The 12,187-nt window shown below is 44.3% G+C and overlaps 5 protein-coding genes across 5 annotated transcripts, besides 37 other annotated features; all 5 read left to right on the plus strand.

Moving 5' to 3' along the window:
• Positions 1-31: a microsatellite.
• Positions 1-2,266: a sequence feature (heterozygous, Esmeraldo-like haplotype).
• Positions 62-117: a microsatellite.
• Positions 670-724: a microsatellite.
• Positions 906-944: a microsatellite.
• Positions 1,039-1,083: a sequence feature (T-rich).
• Positions 1,097-1,185: a microsatellite.
• Positions 1,263-1,297: a microsatellite.
• Positions 1,298-1,318: a sequence feature (AT_rich).
• Positions 1,391-1,419: a microsatellite.
• Positions 1,444-1,527: a sequence feature (T-rich).
• Positions 1,758-1,791: a microsatellite.
• Positions 2,039-2,060: a microsatellite.
• Positions 2,174-2,197: a sequence feature (AT_rich).
• Positions 2,267-2,392: a sequence feature (areas merged during assembly that could not be assigned to a particular haplotype. This can correspond to areas where the two haplotypes were merged or to regions with more than two copies in the genome that were merged during assembly.).
• Positions 2,272-2,291: a microsatellite.
• Positions 2,297-2,388: a sequence feature (A-rich).
• Positions 2,393-6,525: a sequence feature (heterozygous, Esmeraldo-like haplotype).
• Positions 2,464-2,502: a microsatellite.
• Positions 2,809-2,841: a microsatellite.
• Positions 3,419-3,447: a microsatellite.
• Positions 3,857-3,927: a sequence feature (T-rich).
• Positions 4,094-4,116: a microsatellite.
• Positions 4,121-4,741, plus strand: Tc00.1047053509649.20 (uncharacterized protein; the record flags this gene model as incomplete). The annotated part of the gene is made up of 1 exon (XM_802013.1): positions 4,121-4,741. One exon carries the CDS (start codon positions 4,121-4,123, stop codon positions 4,739-4,741), a length of 621 nt encoding a protein of 206 aa, XP_807106.1.
• Tc00.1047053509649.30 (proteasome regulatory non-ATPase subunit 8, putative) lies at positions 5,143-6,363 on the plus strand (the record flags this gene model as incomplete). Its single annotated transcript, XM_802014.1, has 1 exon — positions 5,143-6,363. The coding sequence occupies one exon, from the start codon at positions 5,143-5,145 to the stop codon at positions 6,361-6,363; it is 1,221 nt and encodes a 406-aa protein (XP_807107.1).
• Positions 6,493-6,565: a sequence feature (T-rich).
• Positions 6,526-7,147: a sequence feature (areas merged during assembly that could not be assigned to a particular haplotype. This can correspond to areas where the two haplotypes were merged or to regions with more than two copies in the genome that were merged during assembly.).
• On the plus strand, positions 6,593-7,336 carry Tc00.1047053509649.40 (uncharacterized protein; the record flags this gene model as incomplete). Its single annotated transcript, XM_802015.1, has 1 exon — positions 6,593-7,336. The coding sequence occupies one exon, from the start codon at positions 6,593-6,595 to the stop codon at positions 7,334-7,336; it is 744 nt and encodes a 247-aa protein (XP_807108.1).
• Positions 7,148-7,483: a sequence feature (heterozygous, non-Esmeraldo-like haplotype).
• Positions 7,384-7,414: a microsatellite.
• Positions 7,484-7,720: a sequence feature (haploid, Esmeraldo-like haplotype).
• Positions 7,597-7,617: a sequence feature (AT_rich).
• Positions 7,666-7,705: a sequence feature (T-rich).
• Positions 7,721-12,187: a sequence feature (heterozygous, Esmeraldo-like haplotype).
• Positions 7,837-7,870: a microsatellite.
• Positions 7,888-7,917: a microsatellite.
• Positions 7,938-7,977: a microsatellite.
• Positions 8,017-8,041: a microsatellite.
• Positions 8,185-8,217: a microsatellite.
• Positions 8,332-9,801, plus strand: Tc00.1047053509649.50 (hypothetical protein, conserved; the record flags this gene model as incomplete). Its single annotated transcript, XM_802016.1, has 1 exon — positions 8,332-9,801. One exon carries the CDS (start codon positions 8,332-8,334, stop codon positions 9,799-9,801), a length of 1,470 nt encoding a protein of 489 aa, XP_807109.1.
• Positions 8,570-8,604: a microsatellite.
• On the plus strand, positions 10,959-12,187 carry Tc00.1047053509649.59 (hypothetical protein, conserved; the record flags this gene model as incomplete). Its single annotated transcript, XM_802017.1, has 1 exon — positions 10,959-12,187. A coding segment is annotated over one exon (1,229 nt), but the record flags the coding sequence as incomplete, so codon positions are not given.

Here is a 12,187-nt window from a genome sequence, read left to right on the forward strand (position 1 = left end):
AAAAAAAAAAAAAAAAAAAAAAAAAAAAAAAGAGTATCTTGTCTTTTTAAATGTGTCTATCTTTTTTTTCTTTTTTTTTTTTGTTATTGTTTTTTTTTTGCTTTTTTTTTTTTTTTTGAGGAGGGTGTTGGGAGTTTCTGGTGGGCGGTGTCTGTGTGTTTGTTTATTTGTCTGTGCTGCATGCTTTTCTTACGGAGTAGTCGTTCCATCGGACGTTGTTTTTATTGCCGTGTGGATTGAATGAGTTCTCCGTCTCCTCGTTTGCCCGTTTTAATATGTTTTTGATGGAGGGATGTGGAGGGTTCGGTGGTTTCTGCCGTGCCGCTCCGGGCCTTCCTCCCCCTCACCCCCGAGATCCGCCGATTCCTTTCGCGACTCCCACATTTTGATGTCCACGCGGTTCTCATGGGCCTCACGTAATAAATTCTTTTCTGCCTGGAGCGGGGGTCATGCACGGTGAGGAATGGAGCCGCCCACAATCGCCCGGCTCCGCAGAACGAGGGAATGATGTTTTTTCCCCCCCCACTCCCCCCACCCACTTGTGCGAGCAGCCAATCAAGAGAGCGATACACTCACTCGCAAGAGGAAAGCCAACGAAGGAGTGTGCATGTGGAGGACGAAAACACACACACAAACAGATACAAGTAAAAGATACAAGTAAAAGACAAGACAAAAAACAAACAAACAAAAAAACAACAAAAACAATCAAACAGAGAAAAAACAACAACAACGAAAAATAATAACAAAAGTTAAAAAGAGACAGAACGAAAAGAGCAACAACGACAAAAAAAAAAAATGAAGAAATAATCTATATCCATTAAGTGAGAAAAAAAAAAGAAAAAGTGTACATATATATATATAAAGGACGGATAGAGAAGAATAGGCTCTGGATGTCTTTTGATACATATTTATGTATATGCTTATCTATCTATCTATATATTTATATCTCAGCGGGGAGGGGAGGAGGGTGGAGTCATGTCTGATGTGAGGGTGTGAAGGTACACGCACACACAGAGAGGAAAAAAAAATGTGTTTTAATTTTTCCTTTTCCTTTTCCTTTTTTTTTTGTCTCTTTTCTTTTTTGATTTACTTTTTATATTTACCCTCTTATCTACCTAAATACCTGCATAGCTGCATACCTACGTATCTATCTATCTATCTGCATACCTATACCTATATATGTATATGTATGCAGGTAAGGATGGATATTTATTTATTTTGTTTATCATGTCTGTGAGCGATGTAGTCTTTTTAACGCAAGAAAGAAGAAGAAGAAGAAGAAGAAGAAGAAAAAAAAAATAATTATATATTTATATATCTATATGTGTCTTTGGTGTTTAACAGATTTATATGAATCTCTTTGGCCTTTTTTTTTTTTGTTTTCTCCAGTTATATATATATATCTACATATATGTATATGGTGTTATCTCCCCTTTCCCCCACTTTTTTTTTTTTTTTTTGCGGTTGTTTTCATTTTACTTTTCTGCGCTTTTTGGTTGGTTTGTTGGTTTTTTTGGTGTTTTTTTTGTGATTGTCGGTCGGTGCCTGCGGGCCCTCACGTGCCGTGTGTCGTTGAATCAATCCATTCACATGATTATGTTACATTGTCGTGCTCACGTTTAACGTGTGGGGTAATTTTGAGAACAAATGACCGGTGACGGTCGGACCGCTGGGTCCATGCGTACAGACCCGCTTCTCATTGGCCCACGTGGCGGAAGGGGCAACGTGGAGAGGACGCGTTTCTTTCTTTTGGTTGGTTTGGTTTTGTTTTTGTTTTTGTTTTTGTTTTTGGGTTTTTGATCGCAACTGTTTTTATTTCCTTCACTTTGAAGCTGCGATTTTTCCGGCGGCGCAGCAGCGCCTACAGTGTGAAGTGTGTCACCATGTGTGTATGTGTGTGCCTGCCGCTGAAGAAACTGTCCGCCTCCACGTGCACTCCTTTGCGTCCGTCCGAAACTCAATGGGTTGTTTTTGTTGAGGAAGTGTCCACCCGATGGCATGCATGCGGTCTCCCCCGCACGCATGCATTCCTATGTGCATATATATATATATATATATATTTACAGACACGTGGGCGCGTGTGTGCAGGCACCCCGGCCAATAAATATTTCGCGTGATTTTTGAGTGACACCACCAACCAGGCGCAGAAGCGAGAAACGGAAAGAAAAGAAGGAAAATAAAATAATTAAAAAAAAAAGGCCTGGTGTAGTGAGAAGGCCAGGCGCGGATCCAAGGATAATAAGCGAAAGAATTGAAGAGAAGAAGAGTTTAATATATATATATATATATATTTAATAAAAATAAAAAAAAGAAAAAAAAAAAACAACCGAAGAGGAGAAGAGAATAAAAACAAAACAAAAAAAAAAAAAAAACAAAAAAAAAAAAGAAGGAACACAATGAGATCGAAATGCATAAGAAAAAAAGAGGTCTGAGATACATGAGCCTATGAATTCTTGTAAGGCTTGTGTGTGTGTGTGTGTGTGTTTGTTTGTTTGTGTGTGTCTTTACGGAGAAGGCACAGAAGGCAGAACTCTGCCACGTATCAACTCCCCCTCCACCTTCACTTCCCCTCCAGTGAAGCCTGCGAAGGGCAGTAATAAGAAGAGAAAACATAACTTTTTTTTTTTTTTTTTTTGTTGTTGTGAGTTATTCTTTTTTCCACATGGGGAGAGGGAGGGGGCGGCGGGTTGATACGAGCAACGAAAATTGATGGAGTGAAACACACGACTATGCGGGAGAGAGAGGGAAGAGTGAAATTCCAGAAGGGAAAAAAAAAAATGTAATTGTGGGCGGTAAATTAAGATGATGAAAAACAAAAACAAAAACAAAACAAAAAGAAAAGATAAAAGCCGCTCAGTGAGAGCCGATTTCATTGTGTTTTTTGTTTGTGTGCATAAAAACAGAATAATAATAAAGAAGAATGACAAACGAAGAAACAAACAAAAGGGATGCGAGAAGGTGTGGAGTGAAAAAAAAGGAAAAAAGAAAATTTTTTGAAGGGATGACTGTGGCTGAAAACTTGTGAGAGAGAGAGTGTGTGTGTTGTTATGTGATAGAAGTTACAGCGACGGGAGCACCTGCCCGGCTCTGCAGATGTCGTGGCATTTGCACCACAGAGGGGGAGGGGTTGGAATGGCGGGGAAAATGTGAGAAAAAGGTGACAGGAAAGGACAGAGAGGGAGAGAGAAAAGTAACGGTGTGGATTCGATGCGCGGAATATTTTGTATGAATAAAAAGACAGAGGAGGGAGAAGAAGATGAGGAACGACAACAACACCAGCAAACAGCCCGTGGAAGCAGGGATGTGCATAGAGGGATGTTGTTAGAAATTCTCTAATATATTCTGCGCTGCGGAATTATTACGGCTCAACACTCTTACTATATATGTTTTTTTTTTTCTTTTCTTTTTGTTTTCAGTGTTATTATTATTATTATTATTATTATTATTTATTCTTTTTATGTTGTATGTGTTTCTTCTGTTGGGAGAGGGAGTTGGTTTTTTCGTTTCAAAATTTTTGACGTCACCAATTTTTTTTTTTTTTTCTTTTCTTCTCTGTTTCCTGATGGCTTTCTTGGACCCTGTTGCTTTGTTTCTTGTGTCATTTTCTCTGCGCCCCTCACGCGGGAGGGGGGCGCAAGATGCATTCACGGTCTGGTTGAAACTACGCATTCCCGACATCATCCTCATTTTTTTTTGTTGTTGTTTTTTGTTTCCTATCTTCCCACTCACACGGTTTGGGCGACATGTGTCGTGGAGACCAGCGTCACAAGTACGTTTTACGCCGTGGAGGCAATGTGGGCAGGCACGCACTCCTTCACGGACTGAAATAATAATAATAATAAACAGGCGGAGAGTGTTCTTTTTTTTTTTTTTTTTTTTTTTTATATGCCGTTTTTTTTTTCTTTCTTTTTTTTTGTTTCCTCTTTTGTTGTGTCCCGCGCGTGTCTTCTGGGGGCCTGCCGTACCGCGTGTATTTTGTTTTCGGGTGCCTCAAATGATGACAGGATGAAGCAAGCGAGGGAAGAAAAAAAGTAAGGGGGTATAAGAAACAATAACAACAATAACGAAAAGGTTTTCTCAGCCTGTGACCTGGAAGAAAAAAAGAAAGAAAGAAAGGGATATGTCCTCTGAAGGCGCTGAAGGGAGCGCTTCCAGCGTGGACAGGATGAACGGCGTTGGGATGCCGGTTCTTTTTATCTCCGTGATAGCCATGGCTTTTTTTATGACTCGACGCTTCCTTATTAAAGCTGTTACTTCTGCCTTTGCGGACACAACGTCTTGTCTCTGCTTTTTTTCTGCTGTCGTAAATATGCTGCTTTCGGTGTTTCTTTTCTTCAGCACCGGATTCAATTACGGCCTCGTATCAACAGTGCTGGCCTACTGCATGGTCTTCATCAAGGGCCGAGATAACTTCAACCAATACTTGGTCCATCTGTTGGCAATATACCTGGTGTGGTTTCTTGTATTGGTGGGCATACCAGCGGAGATCAACCACGGCATTATCAGGGCCACAAACAAGGCCGATTGTACGGCATTTTACAACACCTATGCATCAACAATGTGTCTTGATGGCTGGCTGACATTTGTGAAGATCGTTGCATGTTGTGTTCTAGGGTTTACGCTACTGTCTCTGCTTCTTCTTACATCTGAGGTACTTGGCTCAGCGCAGTTGGGTGGGGTTCGGATGCAGAAGTTTGATAATGAAGAGGCCAGAGTGCATGCGGGTGAAGGTAGGGAGTGAGGGTTCTGGTTTGTTCCTGACGCAGAATTACGACTTGGATATAAAGTGACTATCGATGAACAAAAAGTATTGCGCCCCGAATGGATATATGAATCCGGAAGGAGCATGCAATTATTAGATTAACAGTTTGGCAGCTGTTTGAGGGATGCAATGGATTTATGGATCAACGGAACTTATGGTCCATAATTTCTGTTATTTACTTTTTTTTTTTTGTTTTCTGCTCCATTTTTGTGCGTGTACGAGTGAGTTGTTTACTGGTTTTGTTGTTTTTGAGAAGGAATGAAGCACATTGTTTGGAGAGTTACCAAACGGCGTGCGTCCCATGTGCGTTGGATGTGCACATGCGTTTTCAGGTTTTCTAATAGGTGTGTGCGTCTGCCTGTTTATACCTTTTTTGATTGATGTTTTCTGAAAGCGACAGAAGAGTGAGATACACGAAAGGCATAGGACCACAGGAAGCAAGTAAGGAGGGAGGATTACTGGGTGACGAAGGAGGAAAAACGTGGAGGATGGCCAAGGACAAGCCGCAACAAAACCCCGTCTCTGTTGATGATAATCGCATAGACGATTCAATCGCCAGGGGTGACGGCGACAACGCACGGGATTCCGGTGATGGGCCGGGTGACAATTTTCTCTTCACGCCGACGGCCGCTCGCGTTGACGTGCACCCTCTTGTGTTGCTCTCCCTTGTCGATCACTACGCCCGAGTGAACACGAAGGTGACACAGAAGCGCCGCGTTGCCGGTCTTCTTCTTGGTCGGTACAAGCGTCTCCCGGATGGGACGCAGCTGCTGGATATAAACAACAGTTTTGCGGTGCCTTTTGATGAAGACCCACACAATTCGGACGTTTGGTTTGTCGACACAAACTATGCGGACGAGATGTTTCATATGTTTCGCCGTGTGCTACCCAGAGTGCAGGTTGTTGGTTGGTACTCTGCAGGACCGTCCTTTTCTGTTCAACCAAACGACATGCTGCTTCACCTGCTCGTAGCCGATCGTTTTACCGCCAACCCGGTCTATTGCATTGTGAACACGGATCCGGGCAACAAGGGTGTCCCTGTGTTGGCATACACGACGGTTCAGGGACGTGAAGGGGTCCGTTCATTGGAGTTCCGCAACATACCGACACACCTGGGAGCGGAAGAGGCGGAGGAGATAGGCATTGAGCACCTACTGCGTGACCTGACGGACTCCACCATTACAACACTCTCCACGCAGATCCAAGAGCGGGAACTCTCGCTGGCCCACCTCAGTTGTGTCTTGCAGTCTATTGAGGACTACTTGCAAGACGTTGCGGAGGGCCTGATGCCCATTTCTGAGGATGTGCTGAGTGTGCTGCAGGAGCTTATTAGCCTGCAGCCGCACATCTATCACCTCAAAAGATCCACAGAGATGATCCGGCACTCAAACGACCAGGCGATCGCCATGTTTATTGCCGCGATTGGCCGCTGCGTTGGTGCCCTCTACGATGTAATTGCGAATCGACGCCGTATCAACAGTGAGATGGTGGAGGTAAGAGCGCGACGTGAGCAGGCACTGAAGGAGAAGCTGGAGCACGAGCAGCACAAGGCGAAGGAGGTCGTCACGACGGAAAAAGACGAAAACAATAATGCGAAATAGTTGAAGAAGGGGCAACAACGAGGGCGGACGCAAGCAGAAATGTGTAGGAATGTTTGAAGAGTTTTTGAATACGGTGTGGGTGGGCGGCATACACACAGGTGTGCGCATGCAGTTGACAAAAATTGAATGTCTTTTTTTTTTTTTTTTACGTGTGTATTTATCCGTTTTACTTTTTTTTCTTCTTTCTTTTCCTTTTTTTATTGGTTGAATTAGGCAATAAGTCATTGAAATGAATTACCACGGAACCCTGCTATCGCCGTCGGCATGGCCTGTATTTTCTCGCTTTCGTCTGTACTTTGTGTCTGTGTGTGCGACCGTTGCCATTGCTGCCGTTCCCGTGCATGCTGCGGAAGCAGTAGACCGGATGAACGGCATCGGCATGCCAATTCTTTTTTTGGTTATGCTTCTCTGCATTTTGATGAAGTCACGTCGGATTTTGAGAGCTGCCTTTACCGTCTCGTGTGCTGATACAGCAACATGCATCTGTTTTTTTGCTTCCCTTATCAATATGTTGCTTTCAGTTTTTCTTTTCTTTACCACCGCATTCAATTACGGTCTTGTATCAACGGTTTTGGCCTACTGCATGGTTTTTGTGGCGACTTCTGGTCCTTTAGAATTGCACGCGAGGTGGTTTCTTTCCCTATACATGGTGTGGTTTCTTCTTCTTGTAGGCTTTCCGACGGGTTGGGGAAGAGGCATTATCGGTGCCACCAACAGCGATGATTGCGTGGCGTTCTACAGCACCTATGCTTCAACAATGTGTGCCGATGGTTGGTTGACATTTGTGAAGATTCTTGCGTGTCTCAATATTAGTATTACAATGCTTTCGTTAATGCTACTTATTGCGGTTGTGTTGGGCGTCGAGGAGGAATTACTTACGTTTGGGTTGAATGATATATATCGTGGGCGAAATGCATTGGAGACGGGGTTAGCTAGGGAGCAGGCACCGCCGGCCTCATATCATCGCATCTGATTAGAGGAGACGTTGCAATAAAAAGAATACATAAAGTATTGCATGGCATATACATATATATATATATATATATATATAATGTACTTTGTTATTACATTGAGAGGAGTGTTATTTTTGCGCGCAAAAATAGTATAAGAAAAGAAAAAAAGGAACATTTTGGGTAGAAAAAAAGATATTTAGTGGAGGATGAACAATATATAAATATATCTGCATTTATTTGCGCTTTTGAAGGGGAAAAAAAAGTATTTTACGTGTTGTTGTTTATTTTATTTTATTTATTTGTGTATGTGTGTGTCTGCGGCTCCTTTCTGATCGTCGTTTGATTGCCGTTTTGTTTTGTTTTTCATTTTTTTTTTTATTTTTGTTATTTCCGTTCCTCGACTGTCTCTTTTAAAACTTTTGTGCTTTTATTTTTCTGGCACGACGAATGCAGATGGTGACGCAGTGAGAGAAAAATGGATGACAGTTGTTTTACACACGTATACACACATGCGTGTATTTTTATTTATTTATTTATTTATTTATTTATTTATTATTATTTTTTTTTTTTTGGGGGGGGGGGAGGGAGGGAGGGGAGGGGGATCTTGCCTGACTGTCTGCGTTTTTTTTTTTTTTTTTTTTAATTATCATTTTTTTCTTTTCAAGGCATTTGTGCCCCTTGTATTTTCTTTTAAGAGACTGAGAGAGGGAGGGAGGGAGGGAGGGGTGCTTTAACACGGAAGGTGCCACGGAGGAATAGGAGCGGGAAAGAGGTAGACAAAAGAGCAAAGGAAAAAAACAAAACAAAACAAAAAATCGAGTAGCATTTGGGGGTTGGGTTGGGTGACGTTAGATTTATTTTATTTTTTTATATATTTATATAATATATAATATATATATATTGCGGACTAGAGATACGGTGGGGGGTGGGTGAGTGGGGGCAGCTGCGGGGGCGTTTTAACATTTTCATTGACACTCGTAATAAAAAGGTGTCAATTCTGTGAGGGGGAAGTGAGATGAGTGTAGAGGACCAACAATATGATCCGGCCGCGTATGGCGGGCAGCATGTGGTTGGCAACAGCGCTCCTCCTATCGCTTGTTGCCAAAGGTCGAACGCCTGTGAGTCGTCATTGGGCAAAGAGGCGGTTTGTCGTCACTGCAGATGTCCCGCCGAGCGACCCCCGTGTTGCTGCGAGGCGTTCCAGGGGGGTTCTGGGATGCAAAGCCATCATTACCGCGGTGCCAAACATCAAACATCACCATCACATTATCATCATCAACATCATTATAGACAACAGCAAACAGAGGGGGGAGTAGAACAGCTTCAACAAGGCTCTCGGTCATCATCTCGACGCTGCTTTTGCTGCGTTCCAGAGCAGGAGGAGCTGCAGGAGTACGAGCGCCTGGAAAAGGAGCAGAGATATCGTTCAATGCGTGCAGAGCGACAGCAGCTTCAGGCTGCATTATACGATGATTTATTTTGTGGTGTGACCCCCCGACATGAGCCTTCGTCTGATTATTCATACAGACCAAACACAGCCCAACTCCTCCGTTATTCTCAGGGTTCTTTATACCAGCGTGCCGTCGCAATGGAGCAGGAACGCCGGCGACGGGAATTGCGTAAGGAGATTGAGGCGAGGAAAAGGGAGCTGAGCGCGCGTGGGCCCATGCATCAGCCAATTGCTTTCTTTACTTCCGTAGACGGTGTGAAAAGGCCACTTGCCCCTGCTCAACGGGCACGTGGGCGCGCCTTTGCGAACTCCCCTGTGCGTGTGTGCCCCACAACCGGTTTAAAGCAGCACCAGCAACCTGGTCGCAACGTCCAAGCCGCAGCAACGAAGCCGACGGCAGTGGTGAGACCACGCTGCGAGTGTAGAAACCGCGGTTCTTCATACTTGCGTGGGCGGAGGCACCATAAAGAGAGAGATACTCATGTACAAGACACTACGCCTCTTACGGCCGACACCAGTAGGGAGCCCGTGTCTGGGCCACCTGCTGCAAATTCCCTCTCTCGTTGCAGGTGCAAGGAAGTGCAAAAGGCTTCTTCTCCAGCTCCGCCATTACGTGGTGGTCAATACGAGTGTCGTTGTAAACCGTGTAGATGTTGCAGTTGTGCTGAAAAGGCCCACTCTGCGGGTGTTGTTCCCACCGTTTCCCACACTGTGGACGCCATGCCGGAAGCGCCACGACAAAAAGAAGATAAAGAAAAGCCTACTGCACCTTTGCGGGCTGCTACTGCGGTGCCACGGAGGCCATCATCGCTTCCGGCTTGTTTGCGCCGAACTGCCATTGATTACGGCAGGAAGATTTATATCACGGACGATGCACATTTGTCTCGTCGAGCTAAAGTTATTGAGCTGTTGGAGCAGGACGGCTACGTGCGACTCCTGACCCCTACGACGCGCAGTCCAAGTGCACCACTGCCTGAAAAGGCCCGAAGGTGGGCAACGACGCGCAGTACCAGCGCCCATCGCGTGTGTGCCTAAGGGAGAAGGAAGATGAAACAAAGAGAATAGAAAAAAAAAAAAAGCAAAAATAAATGAGGAGTGAGAGTTGGAGGAGATTTTTGAATTCTTCCTTTCCTCCTTGCGTTTGTATTTTGTTATTTTTTATCTTCTACAATTACTGTACCCTTCGGTTGTGTTATTTTTGTTGTTGTTCACGTGTTTTCTGTTTGTACTTTTTTTTAGATGACTTCTTCTGCCTCTGTTTTTTCCTCATTAATAACTTCTCATTTTTGAAGGCGTCTTTCCGTATTACTTTATTATTTGCATTTACCTCAACGAGGGCTTTGCCGGCCCAACGTCAATTGCGTTGTTGCTGTCGCAGGAATAAATCGTGCACTTTACATAAATATATATATTTCCTTGTTTGTGTTTTATCTATTAGCACTCTTCTGTTCTTTTTTTTTTTTTTTCTGCCTTGTTTTGGATTGGCTCATCGTTCCCAAAAAGAGAGACACAGACAGACACAAAGGTACACAAATATACAAAAAGAGACGGGATTCTGTCAAAGATGTGCACCGGCCGCCAGCATTCTTTGGCTGCTGGCATGTGCCAAACCTGCAAAGGGGCTTTTCCAGGTGAAAGTGGCCTGTTTTTTCTGTCGTTTTTCTTTATCTTCTTGACGTGCCTTTTCCAGTGCCACCACTGGCGCCTTCTTCATTTTGTGCTGTCTTTTTTGGCAACATGCGGCTGTGACGCTTTTCATCTCTTTTTTCTTTAATTATTTCAACAAGCATTGCGGAGCCAGAAGGAAGAAGAAAGGGGCATTTGGAGGGGAATCAAGTGAAGAGATAAAAGAGAGGGAAAACGCCGAAACAAATAAAAAGGAACAAAACATTACGTACGCTCCACCCCATTCCCCTTCCCGCCAAAAAAAAAAAAAAAGGGAAAAAGGATAAGGAGTGACACCGACTACGCGGGTAGATTGAAAGAAAAGAGAAAAAAAAAAAAAATCGGCGAAATTATAGAAGAGAACGAAGTAGTTCTTTAAAAAGGGACAGTTTTTTTTTTTTTTCTTTTGCAGTAGTAGTGAAAGGTCTTCCGCAGGGTAGACAACGGCAACCACGATTTGAATAGGAAAAGAGAAAAACGAATCGGAGGAATAGTGTAATAATTGGGAGACGTAACGGTGTGGAAGGATGGTTGTCGTTGCCGGCGGTGCGAGAACAGAAGATGCCCATCTTATCGACGATGAGGGTCAGTTGCTGCCCGTGAATGGGATCGAAGAATACCTGTTCACCGCCCTTGGCGCGTCTCGCGGCGGCGATGCGCTGCACCGTGTGGGCATTACCTATCACGTTGTGGGTGTTCTTGGTGGGCAGAGCAGTGGGAAATCGACACTGCTGAATTGCCTCTTTGGCACCAAATTTCAAACGATGGATGAGACAAGGAGGAGAGGCCAAACAACGAAAGGCGCCTTCATCTCACGTGCTAATTTTGAAGTCTTGTGTGGCGACGACGGCGAAATGGATGCAGGTGCATCGGCGCTGATGGAATCATGTGCTGGGAAGTCCTTGCCTCTGTTCGTGGTGGACTTTGAGGGCACCGATGGCTTTGAGCGTGGAGAGGATCAAAGCTTTGAGCGGCAGCTCTCTCTCTTTGCACTCAGTGTTGCCGATGTTCTTCTTATCAACATGTGGGCTGTTGATGTGGGTCGTTTTAATGCGGCCAACATGAGTCTTTTGCGTACCATTTTTGAGGTGAACCTGCAGCTGTTTTCACACGACAGCTACACAAAGGAAGAGAAACCGACGCTTCTCGTAGTGCTGCGTGACTTCACAGAAGTCGACACCAGGACCCACTTCGAAACGGTCCGAAAATCTTTTGATAAAATATGGGATAACATAGTGAAACCAGAGGCGTTCAAAAACTCTACCATTGATACCCTCTTTGATCTACGCTACCACGTGCTCCCACACTTCAAACTGCAACGTGCTGCATTCGACAAGGAAACGGCGAAGTTTCGTCAATGGTTTTACTTGTCGACGTGCGATGAATATTTGTTTCACACTCGGGGCATGTTTCGTGGCGTACCCCTTGATGGAATTCCGTCCTACCTCTCAAGCTGCTGGGAGATGATCCGCAAGAGCAAAGACCTTGACATTCCAACGCAACGTGAGATGCTGGCAAGGCACCGTTGCTTGGAGGTGAAAAAACAAATTCTCCAATTATTTACGGAATTTTGCTCCAATTATACGGAACGTTTGCAGCGTGGTGAGCTTGTGACACATCTCACTTCTTTGCTTGAGCGCGATGTGGAAGATAAGCTGCGTGATTTTCACCAACAAACGAGGCTATACAGGGTAGACATTGTGCGGAAGACCGAGGCTGAACTTGAAGAGGAGCTCTTGAAGGTGGAGCTGAAACT

The sequence above is a fragment of the Trypanosoma cruzi genome, genomic scaffold (genome assembly GCF_000209065.1).
Source record: "Trypanosoma cruzi strain CL Brener 1047053516331 genomic scaffold, whole genome shotgun sequence".
NCBI classification, from domain to species: Eukaryota; Euglenozoa; class Kinetoplastea; order Trypanosomatida; family Trypanosomatidae; genus Trypanosoma; species Trypanosoma cruzi.